The sequence below is a fragment of the Aptenodytes patagonicus genome, chromosome 5, assembly GCF_965638725.1.
Source record: "Aptenodytes patagonicus chromosome 5, bAptPat1.pri.cur, whole genome shotgun sequence".
NCBI classification, from domain to species: domain Eukaryota; kingdom Metazoa; phylum Chordata; class Aves; order Sphenisciformes; family Spheniscidae; genus Aptenodytes; species Aptenodytes patagonicus.
In genome coordinates, this window is record NC_134953.1 from 55,919,082 (window position 1) to 55,942,842 (window position 23,761).

At 43.4% G+C, this 23,761-nt stretch overlaps 1 protein-coding gene and 1 pseudogene across 1 annotated transcript; one reads left to right on the forward strand and one right to left on the reverse strand.

Annotated features, from left to right (window-relative positions):
• Positions 1 to 2,026: 2,026 nt before the first annotated feature.
• Positions 2,027 to 11,289, reverse strand: LOC143161187 (tRNA wybutosine-synthesizing protein 3 homolog; annotated as a pseudogene).
• A 600-nt stretch (positions 11,290 to 11,889) lies between these two features.
• Positions 11,890 to 21,316, forward strand: LOC143161186 (quinone oxidoreductase-like). Its single transcript, XM_076339895.1, has 9 exons — positions 11,890 to 11,956; positions 14,112 to 14,236; positions 14,574 to 14,726; positions 16,447 to 16,610; positions 17,434 to 17,485; positions 19,569 to 19,718; positions 20,136 to 20,237; positions 20,331 to 20,426; positions 20,688 to 21,316. The coding sequence occupies exons 2-9, from the start codon at positions 14,126 to 14,128 to the stop codon at positions 20,847 to 20,849; spliced, it is 990 nt and encodes a 329-aa protein (XP_076196010.1). The 5' UTR covers positions 11,890 to 11,956; positions 14,112 to 14,125; the 3' UTR covers positions 20,850 to 21,316.
• The last annotated feature ends 2,445 nt before the right edge of the window (positions 21,317 to 23,761 follow it).

The following is a 23,761-nucleotide window of genomic DNA, read 5'->3' on the forward strand; positions in this document are numbered from 1 at the left end:
CAGTTTCTGACAAACCATATCTCTAAGAACGTAAATCCTCTACATGCTGTTACATACTGTAAAGATTTGGGCCATTATTGTAGTGCATTGGATTGCATTTAACAAAAAAAAAAGAAAAAAGAAGCTTCCTAAAAGATGAAGTAGTTGCATTGATACGCTTTCCTCCCAATACATAGCCCCACAGCTCTGCCCTTGAAAGCATACCGAAGTCCTGGTTTATACACAAAATTAGTATCTGCGATCCCTCTCCCACCTTACACAGGTGCATTCATGACTGTACGGACTTGGAAGTTACCCTTCGCTGAATTCTGAAACAGGCCTCCTCTGGTCTCCAAAATATGGACTCTTTGGGCTGGGGTTGAAGTCTGATACGGTTTCTTTGCATCTCTGCTTTTTCAGTGCTGAATTTTAGCTTTCCACGTGTGGTGCAAGATAACAGCACTGCAAAGCGTGTGGAAACTGCTCACGTTCATTAACAGCATCTACAGTCACTTGCAGTCACTGCTAACAGACCAGAGCCAGACCTTGTTAGGACTGCTTTAAATGCAGAAGACGGTTCAGACTGTTCTAAGCAAACTCTCTGAAATCCACCCCCCTGCTTTTAAAAGCAACAACTGCCTCCTTCGCACACAGGAGCCGCCCCCCGGGTGGTGAGGAGGTACCTGCGGCAACTGTGGGACCCCCACCAGCGGGAAGGGGGACAGGGACGGCCAGCTGGCAGTTCACCAGGGCTTTGCCAGAGTAGCTGGCCTGCAAGGTCCGCCCGCCCCTCCACACTGAAGCAGATGTTGCTCTGTGTTGATGGAAGCTTTGGGGCTTCGGTTCAGCTCAGTTCAAAGAAACGCAGCTGTGCCTCAGAATGGAAAGGAAGGTCTACAAAAACTTGTGATTGCGAAGGCCTGAAGCAAGCCCCCTGCCCTGGCGCTACTCTGATAATGTGCGCGGCAGAAGTCACGTCCCCATGCCCTGAGGAGCTGCTGTCACTTTGGCCTGCCGTGGGGACCCTCGGCTGCTCCCACCCGCATGCCTGCTGCTACACGGGCTGTGGGACTCTGGCTTTGCTCACCCACATCCCCGCTGCGGCAGCCCCACCGCATCCACGCCACACGCTCTGATCCCGCCAGGTGGCGGGCGCTTGCTACATGCCTCCTACCAAGCAGCTCTTCGGCATTAGACATGATCCTCCCCCCTCCTCGCCTGCCCCGGTTCAGTTAGAATTAGACAAGGATTAGTCCACCCAAATACACACGAGGTTTGAGAACAGCGTATGCAGCGTATTACTTTTGAAGGTTTCTTGTGGTATTTCAACATCTTATGTTCTCGGTCATCTCACAAGCTGATGTTCTTGGAAAACAAGAACGTTCAAAATTTGTCACCAGTGCCTCGCCCCCTCCACAAAGGAGGAAAAGAGTAGAGCCTGCTCTTTCTGCTATTTGCTCAATATGTGCTCACAGCCAACAGCCAAGGACAGCATCAACCACCCAGCAACTCACTTGACACAACCGCAATCTTCTTGCAAGGACGGAAAGGTGTTGGCCTCTCACTTTCCCATGCCCCAACCAGCTGCTAAGGTCTTTCAAGCCACCAGAAATAGGATGAAAGCAAGCACACCAAACTGTTCAAGCTGTAAGTTCGTAACACAAGCAACACAAAAGGCTCAAGTTTACTTGTTTTGGCATGCCTGCTACTGGAAGCACAGCCTACCAGGTCTTCCAGAATCTATTTAAAGCCCCCAATTACTTTTCCCTTTGGCTGCCACCTAGTATGTCAAATTTTTACAGTGGAATTAAAATGTCCCCAAGACATAGGCTTATGTAATGGAAACAATGACCTATATGAACTGGGAGTTACTGTACCAAATAAACCGTTTCCTTCAGGAAGGGTCTTGTTTTGCAGTTAGCCATCACTCAGTCATAAAAGGGTGGGCTCAGAATCCATTGTTGCTAAGGTTTACAAATTCACCATTTTTCTGAAAAATACAAGTATGGAGTGACTTTTCCAACAGTACAATACAGGAATGCACAAATTATTGCACTGTTTTATAGTTAACATTTATTGCACGTCAGTGGCTCATGGCCTGGTAAGAAAGCCCGTTACTGTACACTTTGGCTGACTTCCTGCCCAACAGCTGGAACTGAAGATGGGTGCTGGCCACATAGAATGATATGTCAGTGAGCTAACAAACTATCAGCATACAGAGTTGGCTAAAAGATGCAAAGAAAAATAACACTTAATGGCCGCTGGCCAAGGGAAGCGGAACACATGAACACAGTGGGTCTGGAGCCTGAAAGACAGTAAAGTGCAGGAAAACGGCATCAACTTTGCCGCCCGGTGCAAGAGACAGGAAGGATCCTGGACGCACCTGGCTGAAGCCGGCATAGAGCAGTACGTAACTTCTACTTTTCTATTCTAACCTCCACATCAGGTACTGTTCTTCAGCTGCCTGTTTTGAAAGGGCCGTCTATATTGGTGCACACTGTTTTGCAGAGGTCCTACAGGGTTTAACAACCTTCAGGGATAACAACCCAGTTTTTAGAGTTTCTCTGCTCTGCAAAAATCAGAAGGCCTAAACCCAGCATTTGGAAGTGAAACGCTTCCATAGAGCACGTGGCCAAAGGCTTTAGCAAACCAGTTATTTCTGTGATAACTGACAGACAGAGTGAAAGATTGTTAATTCAACGGTGCTGTTAAAAAAAACCCCAAAACGTTCTACGGTTTTGTTCTCTGTGCTTCTGTGGCATTAAACCTGTTCACAATTCTGTTTAATTACCTTTTTTTCTGGTAAACGTCCATGAGAGTGTTACTACTTAGAACAGAGCAGTATTTATATCTCTTACAAAGAGCATTGCAATTATTACTCAGTTTGCCATTTGCTTTCAAATGCCTTAGTCTATATCATGATTTCAGCAAAAATATCAAGATTGCTTCCTGTATCATCCTCAGGCTCCAATTCTTCATTGTGATCCTTTGGAGAGGTGTGTACATCTTGTTCTTGGATGGTCTTTCTCTTTCTCCTGTGAATGTACACAGAGCGATTCTTCTCCGTCTCCTCAGAAGGCGAGTTGTCTGCACTGACAGCAGTTTTCAAAGCTAACTCTAAGCATTTGTAGAATCTAGAAAGAAACAATTGCGTAGTTATTATTTTTGTAGGTTTGCTTAGGATCTGTAAAACTACTCTGAGAAACTAATGCTTGTGTAATATAACCAAAACGTGTAAGAGAAGAAAATCGTTACTAACATTGAAATGTTCTAGCCCATGCTGGAAGAAAGATTAGAAATATCAGCAAGCGTCCTTGCGTGTGCCATGCCACTTCTCTTTGTAATGCTTGTATGTTAGAAATCCATTAGTGGATGTACTCATGTGCCATTAAGACCCTGTTAATCTTACAGAAACTATAAAATGGTATCAGGTTAAACGTCTGATGAATGATAGCATTAATGATCAGATGGACTGCTACTATTAGCAATTACTTTTAACTTTAACAACTACAGAGATTTTCAATGGACATATAAAAAGAAACTGGTCTTAGTACATGTAGGCGTCTCTCCAGCGTCCTTTTGATCCTCATGCTTTTTGGCTTTTCGGCTCTTCTGCCTATTCTGTTCCTCAGCGGGAGACAAATGTAAAGACACCAAGTGTGTGTAATCTTCCACCGCCTTCATAAAATCATCAGTTTTGGAAACTATACAAAGCATTTAGTGGATTAAAGTGTGCATTGCAATCGGAATACTTCTGAAATGGTTACTGTGTTAGAGTAACAAATGCTGTTAGCATTAGAAAAAGAAACTTAAACCCTACTCAGTAACAAAGACAGTCTGCAAACTCATGTTGTTTATAGGTTTTTGTTTAAACAGTTTATAGTCTTCAGAGCTCAAAAAATTAATTGAAATTGTATTTTAGACTTTGGGGGGGGGTGTGTCTGGTTTTGGTTGGTTGGTTTGTGTTTTGGGTTTTTTTTTACATAACCTCTCTCGCTTTTGGATTTAGATGTCATGAATAGGATTGGTGTACTCTTACAAACCTGTCAATCCTCCTTGTGTTTTCTTCCATTTTTCGATTAGCTACATGTATCAGAAATTCAATATATTCTTCGGAGACCATCAATTTCCCCTTGTGGCTCAATGGGACTTCTAAGCAATGAGTGCTCCGGACAGCCTAAAAACACCCACAGAAGGATTTATCTAGAATAAAGTTTTTTATTTTATGAAGGTTATTTAAATAACATGGGGAGTTCATTACAGGAAAAAAAAACCCACTTATCCACACAATTGGTTAGTGTGCTGTCAACTAAAGCAGAAAGATATTTCTTTGCTACAGCATGCCCTGTGATAGCTGTCAATCACATTACAGTTCAGATCTTAGCTCGTAAAAAAATCAAGGTTAACAGTAATGATATGATTTTATTACATTTCTTACAGGTAAGTAGAAAATTCCTTACCATCATAATTTTTCCTCCTCTGCCAACTGTAACACCAGAGTTCCTGAACCCAGAATCAATAGCCACTGAATGCTGCAGAACAAATAAATGCCTTAAACAGGTCTTATACACTTTCACAGCAAGAAATAATTATGGATGGGTTGCAATGCAGTTTATAATCTCAGTTTTGAAAAAAAACTTATTCAAAACCATCTCCCCAAATTAATGCAATAATAGTTACACTAAAATGTTTTTAAGATCAAACCCATGTCGTATCACAAATTGTGGTTGGTTTTCAAAGAACTATAGTCAATCTTGATTGTCTAATCTTAATCCATTAGCGCAGATGGGACATTAACGTCTCTCTGGGCACTGTACTATTTCATCTTGAAGAGCTGGTAACCATATAGACAGTCGTGCAACACTTTTATAGCTGAAAGCGCAGCACTACTATAAAAGAAGCTAATCAACTCTCTTCTACATTAATGAAGGAACAAGCCCATCATGCGTTACTCTCCAGAGTCATTCTGGAAAAGCAGAAGGCAAAGGTACTACTCAATTAGTTGAAACACTGGAGCCAAATGGCCTGGCTGGTAGCAAAATGACAGCTGAAAAAACCCATCACTTTCAGCCAGTGAAAGCAACCCAGGCTCACTGGGAAAACATTTTTTACCAGGCAACCTGCTTCAGCTTCAACACTGAATTGTAGTTGAGTAATTTTGTTTTCTAAGAAGTACAGCAAAATCTCTACTAAGTTTAAAGCTGTGTTTTCTTCATCAGCTTACTTTTACTACCCTAGTTATTAAACACACAGCACATCTGGGACTATTCCTAAGTGCTAAAGCTTACTCAGGAGCCAGTACTTTTACAGCAAGGAATATAACAGAACAACAATGTAACATTGTTACTTGATGTAATTTTACCAGAAGCTGTGCATCTTGCAGCTCTTGACATAGCACATGAAGAACAAATGGCTCAAACTTGAGCACAACGTCACCAGTGGCTTTCTCTAGTGCTGTCATCTGGAAAATAAACCAAAATATTTATATTAATACTGCAAGTGTGTACTGTTACTGCAAAAAAAAAAAAAAAAAAAAAAGAAAATAACAGCTAGTCAGTGTGTGAAACAAGCATTAACAATGCAGCAAATGAGTTCCAAGCAATCAGGTTTGTTCAGCTGCTTTTGATTTTTCATTGCTTATAGCACATAGAAATTCCATGGATTTCCATGATTCTGTTTGCTAAACTGATTAGGTTTGATAGAAACTCATCACAAGGTAGACTTTAAAAACTTGAAAAAGTGCACTTCCCTGTTTATTTCTTTGTACATTCAAACGGATCGATACAGTCAGTACAGCAAGGGAAGAAGACTGTTTTACTGCAATCACATGAAACCTAAGCAGGTTTTTTTAGTTTTGGGGTTTTTTTTAAACTGTTCTTTAAAATCAAAGACATTTAGTTTCTGAAGTACCTTCCTCAACTTCAGAAACTTTCTGGGGTTCAGCAGATTAAATTCATGGCCTAATGTACTTGATCACATTTTAATCCTACTTTAAATAATAATGCATAGCCTACTGTATAAGACTTATAAAGATAAAAAATTCAGAGGTTGAAATTAGAGGCATAAACCCACAAGACGAGAAAAAAAAAAAGAGGTAACAGTAATGACAAAATTCAAGAGATTTCCTTCAGACCCTTCAGTTCTCTGAGGTCCAGTATTACTTTCTTCCATTCAGAAAGGTCACTTTGAGGCAGTTATATTACCTATTCAATTGTGTGATTATTTAATCATAAGCACTATTTGCTCCCCCTTCTTGTTTGCCTTCACTTGCTTAATTCACCGCACTAAAAAATTTGCTACGTTAACTCGAGAAATTTCAGCTGTTTTCCCATACTTTGTTGTTTTGTCTAGCCCTTCTCATCTTTCTTTTAAAATGAAAATATTCCATAAAATCTTCAGCAAATAATCAAATTCATATGGTTTTTTAAGACATGATGGTATAAAAGAAAACTGCTGAAGTAACACTCTCTCCTTTCCTTTAAACATCGAAAAGTATTTAAATGTATTTATGCAGCATCTCCTCCATATATATTCTTATTTTAAGTTGAAAGCAGGTTTTTCTGAATGGCTAAGTTTGTAATTTGTGCGCCAGATTTTAAAAAATGCCCAAGTAACCACAGCTGTGCTAAAGCTGATGAGAAACAGAAACGATCAGCATTGCATAATGCAGTGCTGTACAGAAATACCTAAGCTAGCTTATTTAGCATTTGCTTGGGCCTGGAAATGAGTTGTGTTGACACAGTGCTCCACTGTGGTGAATTCACCCTGCCTGAGAGTGGGCTAGCACGGTCAAACAGCTTCCTTATCCAAAGCTGGGCTCTGCAGAGTTCGTGTGGTTTCTCTGTGCACCACAGCACAGCACAAGGCTGGCTGTGTATACTCCTGAGGCCGCCGCGTTGTGTAGTGTCGTGTAGTGTCTGCTTGGGCTGTGCTGATTTCAGGAGGAACACAAATTCACGCGGCAGTCGGCATGCATGGTGCGTAACACAGGCTGGGACCTGCCATGGACGCGTGTGTTCCCTTTTCAGGCACGTTTCCATGTTCCCTTTTCAGACGCTTTCCCATGTTTGAGAACTCTGTTCTGGCCAACAGAGCATTCAGCAAAATGATCCGCATCCATTGTGGCAGCCAAGTTAGACAGACTTGTCTCTGAGACAAGTATTATAACAGAGAACACATTACTAGCTGCGATCAGCGTGTGTGATATCAGTGAGGGTGTCTTAAGGGTTTCTGTTTCTCTGACAAAGCTAAGTAATTTAGCAGATACTCTAGGGGTAGCTTTTCAACGAGAATACAACTAGTTAAGAAAGTCATGCTGACTGAAATCATCTATGCCTGTTAGCACTGTCCCAAAGCTGTCTTACAATACTTGTTTCCTCAAAAAGCTTATTAATGGAACAAAATATTTTCAGTAAAGGTTTTTTATTATCTTACTGCATCTAAATCATTAATTTCCTGCAAACTCAGTTTAATAGGGAAATACTGAAAGTAATTTTCTATTAAGTCTAATGGTCTGGGGCCCCGATTTGCTCCCAGTGAAGCCGATGGGAAAACACCCAGTGGGAATAGGATTAGGCCCCTCATCTCTAAAGAGTCAAAGTCTAACTGCTGTCATAGAATGACAGAAAGTACCTGCCGGTGATATGTAAAAAACCTCACACAAATGAAAATCCCTCTATTCCAAACACAGGAGCAATCGCCAAAGTGATACGAAGCAGAAAACAGCTGACTGCATTTAACGATTGACCACGGCAGCACGTTTACAGTAACGCAGAACGCAGCCCTTGTTCTACAAAGAGCGTATGTCGGTACTACAGCAAACACTTTCACTACGGCGCTGCACAGCTGCAGTCATGTTACTAGCTCGGGTAGAAGTTACAGTCTGACGAGGGCAGTGCACAGCCCACTGCATTCGGCAAAGCCCGCTCACGAGAAGAGGAGATGACACCTCACTCATGAGATACGCTGTACTGACACTCAAGCTAGACATTTGGACGGTTTGTCAGCAATATGCAAAACCAGCAGCTGACTGCATACCTTACGGGTCTGTCCACACAGACATGGGGACAAAACTATGTGTGCACAGGTCCTGGTAGAAGCAAACGGTCTGCACATGCACCTCTTAAACGGCAGCTGGCCAAATTCTGGTGTACACACATCCAAAAATCCAAAGTGGAAGGTGGTTGAGATTCACGCCAATAGTGCGTCAAGGAAAAAAAGTACACCGCTTCAGTTTTACACTGTTGTGTAATTATGAGATCGTATTTGTGTCATATCAATAACCTTGCAAAGAGGTACTGCGTAATACACGATGCTTTTTCTCTAAGCATTGAGAGGATACAGGGATAAAAATAATTTACAAAACAAACATCCTATGTTCATATTGTTGCGGTTAATATACGCAGTGAGGTCAAATGATCTGACAGCCGAAAAGCACAACACACAGCATACAAGATCCTGACTTCCCTTCTCATTTCCTAAATACCGCACTCACAAAGCTTTATCATACATTGGAGTACAGTAGTTTAAAAATCAGTCAAAGACATTTTTCTTACACTTGCAATTCATGCATTAAAAAAAAATCCCGTCTACCTGTTAAAGGGAACAGGAAAAATCAGAGCATTTCCTCTCATAAGAGTCAGCAACAACCTACTGTGTCCTACTCAGCCTGAAATCTGCTGATGGAAATTTCAGCAAGCTCTGCTTTGCTAGAACAAATACTAATGAAGACAAATATTTTGGAGGAGTTTTTCTGTGCATGCGTGAGAATGTATGCATACGGTAAAGTGAGCTATGAATTGAGTGAGAGAATTTAGACCTGGTAAGGTCTAACCGCTTCTTTTTTGGGACAGACAAAGCAAAGGGATGTATGCAGAGAGCAGACTATTTTGAAAGCATACTGAAAAAAACCCCATTTTATATATATATATATATTTTTTTTTTAATAATTTCAGGGGATTTTAAGACACTAAATTAAAAATGCAGTATAAGAGATTCACTGTTACACTAGTTTCAGGTGTCTGTAAATGAAGAGCTGTTAGCACAGCAAGCTGGGCTCAAGACAGTTTTAAATTCAAGAGGTTTTTTTAACTCAAGACAGTTTTAACTGTCTTGAAGGAGTTACTACATACAAAATGAACATGCCCAAGGGCATGCTTACCTGAACGCATCTACATTTAACAGAAACAAAGGAATTCGTTTTGGTTGCTTCTGGAACAGCTGACCCAAACAACGAAGCAAGAATGGCCATAACGTATGAAACGGTTAATGAGGACAACACAAAATATTTGTTAATCACAACTGACCCATTCTGACAGAGGTATTACAATTACTGCATTAAGGTGTATGTCAGGCTCTAACTGTTGGAGAACGGGATAAAGGCCACATTATCCTGCATCTGTCCCCTGCAGGAACGTTGCTGCTTGAGTAAGCATCATCTCAGATGCTGCCTGACACAGAACTTTCACTAGGCAAACGCCTAGCTTCATACAGCAATTGTTACTTCGGTATTAACAAGGAGCGTACTGTTTTCATTTAGCCCAGCGTCATCTGCTAATGACTATGGCATCACTGTCCAAAGACCAGGAAGTATTCTACAGAAATTAAGCTTATTTTACTTTTGGATAGGAAGGCTTTTAAATCAAATCTAGTCTCCAGCTGATACCTTGCTGGCAATCCAACAAGAAGGGAGAACAAAGAGCAGATAAAAAGCTGTAGAAATGAAAAACACATTGTTATACTAACAGTAATCTTTCAGGAAAGGAAGAACACTTGCTTAGAAAAGTACTATTTCTGCTTATTCTGAATAAGGAAAGGGTTTTTAAGAAATAAGAATCACCGTACCTTAGATTTTCAGAAATCGTTTTCTGAAAGACAGTCTTCTGCTACAGAAGCAGTAGTAATCACTGACTTCTTGTCGAGCTATCGTGATGCGGAGATTATGCGACTCCAGACAGTAAGAAATTACTCGAGTTTCATATTAGCTGCATTTACAACTACGCAGAGAATTTAGCGTTAAGCTTAAAAGCATTCTCTTCAAAACACGTCTTAAGAATTTATTAAGTAGAACGCCTAGAGAAAAGTTCATTTTGAAATTAGAGCGTCAACTCATCTCAGTAACAGAAATAAAAAACCTAAAAATTTCTTTATATTTCACATGACGTGTTTTCCATGACATTAGAAACATTACATTAACTAAATATAAAAGTTGTATCACATTGTCCTCTTACCACATCGTCTTTGATACACATTTCATGTGTTACCATGAGCCACGTGCAGTTTTTCTTCTGGATCTCACAGCTGTTTGTATCCTAGTAATGAAGAGAAACGGTTAAACTAGCACTACAGATAGATGATGTCTGATCTTGTGCTTGTATAAAAAAACGGTCCTTCAGAGTAAATAAAATTGCTTTTAAAAAAGCATGCTTTCTTAACGCAGGAAAATATATTTACATAAAAGTAGTTTAAAACTGACTTATCTATGCTTTCATACATTCTCAGTCAGATGAAGCTGTACAACTGAGGTCTAGCATCAGAGAGGTTTATGTCCCAGCAATCGAGATGGAAAACTGGAGCAGAGACAGCGAACCACTGAATGCCGCTTTCAGCGCCAGCAGCCTTCTACCGCACCGTACACCAAAACCTTCCACGTCAAACTGATTTGCTTTCCGAGCTCCCAAACCGCGTGCCCAGCGCGCTCCCGGTGCCACGCTCCCGGTTTCGCCAGCGCTGCGAGGGCGCGAACCCCTCCACCGGCCAGCGGCCTCCCCGCGGCGTGCCGAGGCGAGCAGGGCACGGCATCGAGGGTCTGCGCCGCACCGACAGGAGAAAAGTCACAAGTTTCCCGCGCCTCACCCAAGTGGCCGCTGGCAGAGAAAACCTGCGGCCCTCACCGGTGCTGAAGAGCGCGGCGGGAGCCCGGCGCGCCCGCGGCCGGGCAGAGGCGCCGCCGGAGCCGCTCGCAGCCGCCCCCGCCGACCCGCATCGGCCCGGCCAGCTCGAAGGGCCCCGAGAGCCGAGGCTTCTGCTGCCGCGACGGGAGCGGCGGGATCTCCAGGACCCCCCAGCCCCGTGCCAGCGGCGGGCGGCCGCGGGACTCACCGCGGCGCTGCGCTGCGCTGCGCCAGGACCAGGCGGCCCGAGCAGGAGCTGGTGGTGCAGAACTGGGCTCGCCCGTTGAGGAGCTGCACGACGGCGGCGGCGCGCTCGTCCAGGGCGCCCTTCCTGCTGGCGTCCGCCCGCGCCAGGCGCTGCGCCTTCCACTGCCGGAAGGCCGCCATGAGGGGGGGGCGGCGGCCCCGGCGCCGCAACGGCGACCTCCGTGCCACACCTACGGCGGCCGCCGCGCGAGCCTGACGGGAGCCCGCGAGGGCCAAACTTCCACACGCGACGGCCGAGGGGCGGGCGACCCGGACGGGCTGTGGCACGCCCGTCGCCGCGCCCGCCCCCTGGCTGCCCCCGCCCCCGCCGCCGATCGGTCCGGGCCCGCTTTCCGCCGCGGGGGCAGGAGCGCTCCGGAGGTAGGCGGTGGGCGCGAGGGCTCCCCGGCGGTCTCCGGGACTCGGCTCTGCCTCGGGCAGCGGGGCGGGCCGCTGCAGGGCGGCGGGGCCGGCGGCGGTCCCGCGCTGCCCGTGCCGGCTGTTCCCGGCGCGCGGGGCTGGGCTCCGCAGGCCGAGGCGGACATGGCCGCGGCGCTCCGGGCCGGCCCTGCCAGCGGGAGCCCCGGGACCTCCGGTGGCGGCGGCGGCGGCTGCTGCTGCGAGGGCTGGCTGGGCGGGGCCTGGCCGCGAGGGGCGTGTCCGGGGGCGGAGCCTGCCGGCGAGGGGCGCGTCCTGACTGCAGGGGCGTGTCCGAGGCGGGGCCTGGTGACGAGGGGCGTGTCTGGGGCGGGGCCTCCCCGCCGGCGCTGCGGGGGCGAGGGCCGCGGCGGGCCCGGGCTGTTCCTGCGGTGCGGCCCCGTTTCCCTCCTGAGCAGCCGGTGAGCCTCCCAGGAGCCGGGTCAGGCCCCTCTCAGCCGGCTGTGCCCCCGCTTGCGACGGAGGACCAGGCTCCACTTCCCGACCGCCCCGGGGCCCGGGCTCCTGGCGGCTGCTCTGAGGCGGGGGAGACCCTGCGCAGCTCGGGGCCGCCGCGCCCGCGCGTCCCTCGCCTCCCCTCGCCTCCCCTCGCCTCCCCTCGCCTCCCCTCGCCTCCCCTCGCCTCCCCTCGCCTCCCCTCGCCTCCCCTCGCCTCCCCTCGCCTCCCCTCGCCTCCCCTCGCCTCCCCTCGCCTCCCGGGGCACGCGCGGAAGCCCGTCTTGGTGCCCTGCAGTTCAACCCCAGCTGGCCGTGGCCTTCCCGACCCCATCCCCGCCTGCTTGGGGGGCGCCTCCCGGGTCCCCTCTCGTTGCCTGCTCCGCTTTCTGCCTGAGGAGCTGCTCCTGCATCCGCCCGGGCCTGTTTGGTGGTGTGCTTCTCCGGAGGGACCACCGAGCTTGGGGAGGTTGATCTTTGACTCTCAGCCAGCTCTCTGGGCCCCCCCTCACCCCCGCGGGGCTCTCCGGAATCCCGTGGGATTCCCTGAAGGGGCAGAGCCAGCCCTCCTGACCGACAGGCTGTGGTCCTGCTGCTTGCCCTGCTCCCTCCTCCCGGGTCCTGAACTCCACCATCTGCTGGTCGCTGTAGCCAAGGCTGCCCCCAGCCTCCACGTCCCCCTCCAGTCCTTCCTTGCTTGTGAATACGAGGACACCTCCCCTCTCCTCTCCGCTCCTCGATCGCCTGTGCCAGGACGTTGTCACCGAGGCACTCGGGAAGCCTCCTGGATTGCTTGTGCCCACCCGTTGCCCCTTCCAGCGGATATCGGGGCTGCTTCCAGTTGTCTAGAGAAGGCCTCATCCTAACGATCAGTCATCATACTGCAGAATCATTTATTAAAACCTACAGGTCCAGTTTTTTTTCTGAGCAGAATAGAAGCCTTCTTTTAATTTGGTTTATTATCACTACGTATAAAAGTGACCTATGCTTCAGAAATTACTTCGCAGTGTAGATTTTTGTCGTGTCCCAAGGGAAATGTTAGTTGTGTATATCCTTGTGACTAATACTCTTACTGACTTGAACAGGCAACCAAAAATGTGAAGCCTTACAGACTGTATTAGCTAGGAGAAAAAAATAGTGATTAAGTCAGGTACTTTTAAAAGCTGTAATCATCTTTGGGAAAAAGCCTACCTCTGGCTACAGCCCTAAAGTTCTTTAGCTGGAGTTGGCCAAAAGCATGATCTCTTGGTGTCATTAAGGTTCCTGTATGCCTGTTTGCTGTCCTGTGATTATTTGCTGTGTACCCAGTAAAGCTCCTCTGTCTGAATCGATCAGATTTCTGAAAGAATTGTGTATAACTTTTCCAGTAGTAGGAGTAGCTTGCTTGCAGTGTTCTGTTAGAATACTTCACAAATGAATGCAGTTGGAATAGTTACAGCTTCACGTGTTGATAAATTGTCATTGCTTCCGTTAATGCATACAAGGCTCTGAGCTGCAGCCGCTGAGGGCTGTGGTTCATGGTCTCTGTCACCTACAGCTGCAGTGGTGAAATCCAGCTGGAATTAAGGATTGGAATCTTGAATATCTGCACTTCAGTTTTTCCTGGCTTGTTTTAATGTCCTATGGTATCTTCTGTTTTTGATAGCTGATGAGTAGTTTTTTGTTGCTTTTTTTTTGCATAGATGTTTAATAGTAAGCAGGAGCAGTGACTGGAATGTCACTTGGCTAGATTACGCAGTCAGCCAATGTACGACAGGCTATTTCACCAGGATGTAATAGTAAATTATCAATGTTTTTCCCCAAAGTTCTGTACATCTCTGCATATGTGATAGCAGTGCAGTGTTCATGGGAGCTGCTGTAGAAATACTTCTATGGATAAATTATTTGCATGTGATTCTCTTAATACCCATAAAGTCTGGCAAATGGTAGGATTAATTTTCTGCCTTTTGCAAGATTTGGGGGAAAAAACCCCAAAACAAACAAACAAACCCCAAATGTAAATCAGGAGTGAGGTTCTATTTATTCAGTTGCTTGACAGGCGGTTGTTTGATTTCTTTCTTTTGAAGATGCAAAATAAATTACGAAGGCAATACAATGTTACTGTTTCCCCCCTCCCCCCAGATATTCTGATCGCTATGGCAGCCACAAGAAGTGTGATGAGAGCTGTCAGAGTTTTTGAATTTGGTGGCCCTGAAGTGCTTAAACTCCAGTCAGATGTCTTAATTCCTGATCCAAAAGAAAATCAGGTATATATGAGTTCTGTGAACTGAAATAATGATACTGAATGATACAGGTACACTCAGAACCGAATGAAGAATACAAAACAAAACTTTTAATCTTGAACATGTAGTTTTTGATCAGTGTATTCATACTACCTGAGACATCACGTTTAACAAACGTGGGCTTTTTACTGTTATATGGGCTACATATTTTTAGGAAATCCTTTATATGGAATAGCTTCAGTTCAACACTGAATTTTTGCTGACTCTGTTTAAGAATTTGGTTAAAATGCCATGATACTGTGCTGTGAATTCAAGTTCTAAATCTTTTTAATTATTGCTTAAGAAGCATCTTTTCTTTTAGGTGTTAATTAAAGTCCATGCCTGTGGAGTAAATCCTGTCGAGACATATATTCGGTCTGGAAATCATGCTAGAAAACCAGCTGTACCCTATACTCCGGGCTCAGATGTGGCTGGTGTAATAGAAGGTGTTGGGGAACATGTGACTGCATTCAAGGTATTTATGCATTGGGTTTTAATTCATTATTGTTTATTGTATCCTCTTTGTGTGATTGCTATACTACTGTTCCTGGTTTTATTGCTTATAATCATGTAATCTGTTCGGGGGGGGGGGGGAGCGGAAATCACCTTCATTGACTGGTAAAAGCACGCAGCAAGATCATATTGGCAATCCAGTCTGTAGATAGAACTGATAGGGAAGTCTTTAATGCTGTTGACCTCCAAGAGTTAAAAGGTCTCAGAAGAGGCACTTCAGTTTGTCTGCTTAAAGCAATGATATCTGGTGTACAAAAGTTGTGGTTCAGAACTATTTTTATGGCATTGCAGAAATATTTGAAGTTGGATGCTTCCTGCTTGAGGTAATAATTTCAGGCAGAACTGAAAAATTTTCTGTAAATTTTTTTTGGGGGAAATGGAAATAGCCTTTATTTTAGTGACTTACAAAACCCCATAAATTACTTATTTGTTGTTAAAACTGTTCAAATAATACTTTATTATTCCAGTCTAGTAATTTTACTTAGATTTTCTCAGGGGGAAGGCCTTGGGACACGAGAAGGCAATTACCAGTTTCCTAAAAGATATCTATGAAATTTATCTAGTTTTTAAATCTGTTCTTCCTTTCAAGTCACTAGGCTGTTGGTCTCAGACAAACAGAAAAAATTGTAGTTAAAATGGTGTTGGCATTTCCTGACTTGGAATTTATGTAACTATTGTGGGAGAGATGAGAGATTTGGTTATCTAGAGAGAAGAATCACGTTTATTCGTAGTTTCTTATCAGTAGTTTGCTATATCTGCTGTGTGTGCTTTTTGTTTCTTATGGAAATTGTGATGCTCTTTGCTTGCATGAAAGAGAGAGATGATGAGATCAGTACGTGCCACAGACAGACATCCTGAAAATGCTGAGTAGCCAGGCTCATTCATTTGCATACTCATAATGCTTGAGAAACAGCTATGCTGATATGCAGCCCTCTGCACAGGAGTTGATACCCGACGTCTGCAAACCAAACTGACGCAGTCCACATGCTGTATATTTATTGAGATCAACATACAAATAGTAGAACAATCAGAGCTCGGTAACTGTGAATGTTAACGGATACTGCTGTCGTTCTCCGAGCGGGCTTGTACAAGGTTGGGTGCTGACCTGGACCACCGCAGCTGGCGCTGTGCTCCATCGGCAGGACTGAAGCGCCTAGGCGCACACGCATACAGCACACTGCCAGGTGGTGCATTTCCTGCATCACCTACTGAATTGCTGGTTTGAGTATTCCCTGTTGAAGAACAGCAGCAATATTTAGTTACCTTAGGGTATATTAAGAGTACATCTTTTTTCCACGTTTAAACAAAAATAATTGAGAAACGGTTCTTTTGTGTTTGTAAAAGCTTTTGAGGTTTTGCGTTTGGAATCTGTGGATGGAATTCTTTAGTGTTCAGGTTCATTCATGTTAATACTAATGAGACAGTAGGTTTGTGTGTTACACTGTAGAGTGGGGGTTATAATTATGACACTTAAATCTAAGTATATGACATTATATGGTTTGTGTTGCATTGATTGTATGTATTAGCATTTATAAAAATCTTCCCTGTGACAAGTATAACTGGTTATTTTTAATGTGAGCTGTTAGAAATAGCCTAAACTTCTGTGAACTGGTTCTTAATGTATATTAAGGAAAAAATAAGGGAGATGATTAATTTCTCTATTTTCTTTCCCTCCTTTCTAGAAAGGTGACAGAGTTTTTACCATTGGTACGATCTCTGGAGGATATGCAGATTATGCAGTTGCTGCAGCTAATAGAGTCTTTCCTTTGTCGGATAAATTGGACTTTAGGCAAGGAGCAGCGATTGGAATACCCTCCTTCACTGCTTATCGCGCTCTTTTCCAAAAGTAAGGTGCCCAATCTAAGTTTGTGCATTTTGCTTTTGAATATTTAAAACATTGAAGCCCGTATTTTCATTGTCCTGTAAAATGGGGAGAGATCAATGAGTGGGAAATGTTTAAAACACTTAAGTTAAATTTGTTATACTGATGGAATTGCCAGATAATTGTTACCTAGAAGCTAGAGACTGTATTTTCCTGTTAAGTATTTCTTCTTAAGAGAACAGACCTGGAAAGACTTCTTCGATAAGTATCACGTAATAAAACGTGTAACTCTCTTTCAGTACTCATTGGTATTTTAGCTAGGGAAGAAAACCAGGAATAGTTCTAATTTCTTAATTAAACGGACAATGTGCTGTAGCGCAGACCCACCTCTTTTCTTTGTGAGCGTGTCTGCCAGAGAGACTGTGTACAGTCCTGGCTGTTGCCATAGGACAGTATAACGAGTAAAAGCCAGACTTCCTTCCGTGTCAGCTGGGTGAGAGTTTAGGACTGGAAAGCTGGTTTAGCTTGATAGAACAAATGATTAGGACTAGCGTGGTTTATTTTAAGATCTGTAACAGGTGAAGATCTTGAACTGAGGTTCAGTACCAGACTGTTACTTGCTGCTAGTTGCATGTTGACATAATTGCATATTACTTAAATTCATATATGATATGGTTTATTTTGCCTCCTTGTTTTCCCAGAGAGGCTGATTATACCTGTTTAGCCATAACGTAGATTGGAAATAATACTGTGTGAAAGATGAGATTGGATGTCAGTATGTGCAATCTGATGCTTAATGATCATGTACTGCAATCATAATGCCAATATTTTCTGTTTTTCCATTCAGAGGGCGTGCCAAAGCAGGGGAAAGTGTGCTCGTGCATGGTGCGAGTGGGGGAGTAAGTATTTTGAGAAGGCAAGTTATAAGAAATGCTGCTTTCTGTCCTTGTACCTGCTTTTGTCTGTGGTATGATTTATGGTCACATTTGTATCAATTAATGGATTAACAAAATTAGGTTTTTATTTCAGACACTTTAGGATACTTTTTTCTTAGAGCAAACCCTGTTATTCCAAACAACTATGAAACTGCATGAGTGATTGTGTAAGGCCCCTGGTACAGAGGGTCACATAATAAACACACTGCTGCAGTCAGAAGTTGGTCTGGAAGCTTTATAACTGGTCTTCCTGAGATAAAACCAATAGCAGAAAGCTGTGGTTTTAAAATATATACAACTTGTTCTCAGTTCTCTGAGTAGTAATCACTGGTGCATAGCAACTATGCATTTCTGGGATCTTTTTACCTATTAGCTAAGCGCTAGCTGCACAAGGAGAGATGCTGCAATGTATAAATTCATGGCTGAATACTGCGTTAAACTGAACATACAGTTTTCTTTGGTTTTACACGACAAGCTAACTTTAGATCTCTTTCACACAACATTCTAGTTTAATTTATCCCCCATACTCTGCACTTTGTTGCTTAGCTTCTGCTGATGCACCAAGCAGCTGCTATAAACAGGCAAAGTTTCCTTAATTATTTGGTAGACAGCAAAAAGGTGATTATGACAGTCTCATATGAGGAGGAATTCAGGTCTCATTCTAAGATACTAGAATGACATTCAGCATCATAGCCTCTTTTTTCTTCTTAAACTAAATGTAGTGTTTCTATTCTTACTTATTTTGTGTTTCTTGAAAAGATATATTGCCTTTGGTTTGCAGAGGCATATAATGCAAATCTGTTGTTCTGTGGACTTGTAACCTTTGTTATAGGAATACTTGTAAAAGCAGTGAGATATGTATAGGTATGAAGCACATGCTGAAGAGAAAAGATGGTTTGTGCTGCATCTTTTCTTTCAAGTGATGCTGACTGCCATAATGATTCTTAAAAATGTGCCTCCTTTTGAATTTTTCTCTGAAAATCAGTCTGGCCATGATGTATTTTAATTAACGGTGTTTGTTTTTTCATTTAGTTGAAAACTGATGATCTGCTGGTGAGAAAACAAGGTCACATTTGGCAAACAGTTTGGGTAGACCCTGGCCAGACAGATGGTCATGGTAGATTTTTTCGAGAAGCCTGTCCATTTATTGTGTGTGTTATTCATACATACAAATTTAAATAGCAGAGCCACGGAATGGAGTTTTTATGGTCGTCTTTGTTTGTGTATTTATTTGTTTGTTTGTTTCCTTCCCCCCCAAAAAAATATAAAAACGTGTGTATCTTAACATATCCTGGAGGAGGTATCCATCTGTATGGTCGGTACAGCGGGCTGCCGAATCTGTAGCCTCAGGAAGCTGACCAGCTGGGACTGAATCCCAGGGAGGCATTCTACATGTCAGCTGTTCCCTCGTTTTGCTTTCGCATTCTGTTGCTGTGACGCAAAGCAAAACCAAGAGATGGCATTGGTATGCCTCAAGTGATCATTGGCTCCAACATCAGGTTTTTGTGAAGGCATCCCTCACCTCTAAACATCTTCTGGAGTGCAAACCTGGTATGAGACACGGAGAATTTGGTTGCTAAAGATACCATTTAATCTGTTTGTGAAAGGTGCAAAAGTAGTGTTAATAAAATTTGTGCTTGCAGATTTTCTTTGCAATATATAATGCTGGTATCAATAGCAGGTGGTTCTGTGAAGAGACGAATTTCCTTGGCTTTGTATCAAATATATATGGCCCAACTTTAACAGATAGACAATATTCTGCATGGATTTATATCAAATGCTGATAGCTATTAAAAAAACCACAAAACTTTACTATGCCTCTGTAAATATCTTTTCTTTTTTTAAAGACTGTTTGGCTATCTTTAAGATCCAAATTACTTATTATGGCAAAAAAAAAAATGTTACCAGGCCAGCTTTTTAAATGGGTAAGGTCCAAGTTGCTGGTAGAATATATAAAATTTAAAATGCTAAGAAAGAAAGAGAAAAAAGACTTTTTTTTTTTTTCTCCTTTTTCTCTTTTTTTCTTTTCCTTTTTTTTTCCCCTCAGGTGGGAATAGCAACATGTCAGATTGCCAGAGCTTGTGGTTTAAAGGTGTTGGGTACAGCGGGAACTGAGGAAGGCATGAACATGGTTCTGAGAAATGGCGCTCACCAAGCATTTAATCACAGAGAAGCGAATTACATTGATAAAATTAAGGTAAGCATGTATCAGGGCTAGGTGATGCAGTATGTATTTTTCTTACTAATAAAGTGTGAACAGTTGTTTGCAGAAGTTTTTTAAAGTAGGTTTATGTAGGAGCAATAGTGTACTGCCTTTTTCATTTCTACACAAGGAAAAACTTTTCCAGGCTGGAAAAGCTGAGCTCTTTCTTCACAGGCAATGGCATTTAGAAACTCTTGCATTCCAGCAAATTCCAATATGGTAGCATATCATAATTCAGCATATCAAAATATGCTAAAATTAAAGTTATTAGCTGTCAGCCTTAGTACAAAGGCTGTATTTAAAATGTAAACAATAAACTGTAAAATGTATGTTATCTGTAGCATATGAAATAAACAGTGGTACCCAAGCACTAATTGGAGTGATTTAAATAACATATTGTGTTCTATATAGGAATACACAGGGATGGAAGGAGTTGATATAATAATAGAAATGCTCTCTAACATCAATCTTGCTACTGACTTGCAACTGTTGTCCTGTGCAGGAAGGGTGATGGTAAGTATTTTTTGCCACTGACTTTAGTTTGTGCATTTAGCAACGCAATTCAACAGTTATAACTTGAACTACCTTGTAACTCGTTTGTAACAGGTTGTGGGCTGTAGGGGTCCTGTTGAGATAAATCCAAGAGACACTATGAGTAAAGAATCTAGCATAATCGGAGTTAGTCTGTTTCTTGCAACTGAGGTAAGAAATATTTTTATTTTAAAGAATGTTTTGTTGGCTTATTCCAACACCTCTCTATTTCCAGTTAAAATCGTTTGTAGGGATGAAAGCATAACTTCGCTGTAAGTAACTTGTTTGTTCATTCCTTTATGTTTTGATTTAATCTCAGAACATCATAAATTATTTTTGGGTTGTGAAATTTGGTGTAACACTTAAATAAATAGTCAACACTTTTCTAAAATGTAGAGACCTTGTGGTAAATGCTGTCTTTATTACATGCAGGAGGAGAGGCACGAATGTGCAACAGCACTCCTTGATGGCATAGAAGCTGGCTGGCTGAAACCAATTGTAGGCTCTGAATATCCACTGGACAAAGTAGTTAAGGCTCATGAAGACATTATTCATAGCAGTGGTGCTCGAGGAAAGATGGTGCTCCTTCCATGAAGTCTTTTTCCATTTTTTTTGTAGCTGTTCTAACTGCACATTTGCTTACGTGATTCACTGAATGTATGTTATAAAACATACTTTTGATCAGGTTTGACAGTAACAGCATTACATTAATTAATTAACAATCTGTTTTCTTTTTGTAGTAAGCAGAGATGCATATACTTTAAAGTAATTCTTGTAGCTTTTTTGGCTGATGCGGAAATAATAAATTTGCTGGTGTGGCCTTGTGATGCAGGGGAAACGAATATCTAAGCTGGAATTTGATATCATGCTCTATGTGAAGTTATAGTGAGGCCACTGTAGGTAGAGCAAAATGAAGCCTGCTTTTTAAGCAGATACACAAATGTATGTAACTACCTATACGCATATAACTAGAACTCTGTAAATCCTTTAGCCACAAAATTTGTCTTGTTCGTCTTTTGTCACATAATTTACTTGGAATAAAAGCTTTTACTGCCAAAATAGTTCACTTTCCAGCTCAAAAGATGGCCAAAGAATCTCTCAAATACGAACTGTTTGGAAGCAGAGGCAGTTTCATTTTGCTGTGCCTGACTTAGTATCTGAGGTGAAAGTGTCCCGGTTAATCCAAAGGGGCCATAACTCTGAAGCTGCATGCTGATGTTTGCTACTTCGTAAGTGATCATATTGGCAGAAGCAGCTGATTCCTTGATGGTAAATGGCTGGGTAGCGAAGATTTCAATTCTTCCTGTGACTTTTATTAAATTTAAAGTCACCTGAATCCCTGGATACAATGAGGAGAAAAGAGAGGCTGCACTGCTTTCATGGGTACTGAGAATTCATGTTATTTCGTAAGTGAATGTGTATACATTGTTGACTTGTTCCAAATACAGTCCAATTAAGGCAGGACAGTTTCTTTGATATGTTGGCAGTTTTTACACTCAAAATACTGTTTGGTATTACAGGCACATCCTTCTAATGATATAATTCTCTAATGAGCAGTGAATTCATCACTTGCAGAAGAGTTTCTCAACTTCAAGGATGAGCTTTTCTGTTCCTTTGAGGAATAGAGAGTCCTTACTAAACAGAAACTTTTTAGCAGTATTTTTGTCTGTGAAGGTTCCTTGCTTTGTAACATTCGGTCTGGATTCGTTTGGTGTCATACTATCATAAATCAGCACACGTTCTCTGAACCCACGTACAGTTTCCTCAGTAACTGTACATGTTAGTTTCCATGTACAGTAACTTCATCACACTACCATTTTCCAAGTTGTGATTTTTTTCTGAACAGGCATTCATTTCTGCTGACATTTTGCTTAATCTAAACTAAGGAAATAATGGGCAAAATCTTTTGAAATGCCTGGATTTCTCCTCTATGTTTATGATCCCTTGTTAAAATATTAAGGTAAGAGAGGGGCCCACAATCTGTCTCTTTACCAGCCTCTCGATCAGATCTTCACATTTTGTTTTAGTGCTTAATCGACCACGATTGTTCTGTGTGTGGTTGGGAGAAATCAAATCCTGACGCACTACTTGTCTCTAGAGCTTGAAATGGATTAGTTATTTTACCTGTGTGTCCTGTAGGAACAATTGGCTCCTTTCAGAAAATTGGACACTATTCGTGTTGAACTCTTGCTGACATTTGAGTGTCTTCATTGTACTTGGCAGACATACTTAAACCAAAACAAAAACCTATGCCTGATCTCTGTTTTTGCACAGTGGTGTTTGGTTTGGTTTTTTTTTATTAGAGTAGTTGGAATTGAAATATTTTCCAAGCTTGTAGACATGTTAGCGTATGTGCTCTTGCCAATGTGACGCCCATCTACAAGAAGGGCCGGAAGGAGGATCCGGGGAACTACAGGCCTGTCAGCCTGACCTCGGTGCCGGGGAAGATTATGGAGCGGTTCATCTTGAGGGCGCTCACAAGGCATGAGCGGGACAACCAGGGGATCAGGCCCAGCCAGCACGGATTCATGAGAGGCAGGTCCTGCTTGACCAACCTGATCTCCTTCTATGACCAGGTGACCCGCCTGGTGGATGAGGGAAAGGCTGTGGATGTGGTCTACCTGGACTTCAGTAAGGCCTTTGATACTGTCTCCCACAGCATTCTCCTAGAGAAGCTGGCGGCTCACGGCTTAGACAGGTGTACTCTGCGCTGGGTAAAAAACTGGCTGGACGGCCGGGCCCAGAGAGTTGTGGTGAATGGAGTTACATCCAGTTGGCGGCCAGTCATGAGCGATGTTCTCAGGGCTCAGTTTTGGGGCCGGTCTTGTTTAATATCTTTATCGATGATCTGGATGAGGGGATTGAGTGCACCCTCAGTAAGTTTGCAGATGACACCAAGTTGGGCGGGAGTGTTGATCTGCTCGAGGGTAGGAAGGCTCTGCAGAGGGACCTGGACAGGCTGGATCGATGGGCCGAGGCCAACTGTATGAGATTCAACAAGGCCAAGTGCCGGGTCCTGCACTTCGGCCACAACAACCCCATGCAGCGCTACAGGCTTGGGGAAGAGTGGCTGGAAAGCTGCCTGTCGGAAAAGGACCTGGGGGTGTTGGCTGACAGCCGGCTGAACATGAGCCGGCAGTGTGCCCAGGTGGCCAAGAAGGCCAATGGCATCCTGGCCTGTATCAGAACTAGTGTGGCCAGCAGGAGTAGGGAAGTGATCGTGCCCCTGTACTCGGCACTGGTGAGGCCGCACCTCGAATACTGTGTTCAGTTTTGGGCCCCTCACTACAAGAAGGACATTGAGGTGTTAGAGTGTGTCCAGAGAAGGGCAACGAGGCTGGTGAAGGGTCTGGAGAACAAGTCTTATGAGGAGCCGCTGAGGGAACTGGGGTTGTTTAGCCTGGAGAAAAGGAGGCTGAGGGGAGACCTCATCGCTCTCTACAACTACCTGAAAGGAGGTTGTAGCGAGGTGGGTGTCGGTCTCTTCTCCCAAGTAACTAGCGATA

Coding starts and splice junctions, on each gene's coding strand:
- LOC143161186 (XM_076339895.1), top strand. CDS start 14,126: ATGGCAGCCACAAGAAGTGTGATGAGAGCTGTCAGAGTTTTTGAATTT. Junction 14,237..14,573: donor CTGATCCAAAAGAAAATCAG/GTATATATGAGT, acceptor CTTTTCTTTTAG/GTGTTAATTAAAGTCCATGC. Junction 16,611..17,433: donor TATCGCGCTCTTTTCCAAAA/GTAAGGTGCCCA, acceptor TTTTCCATTCAG/AGGGCGTGCCAAAGCAGGGG.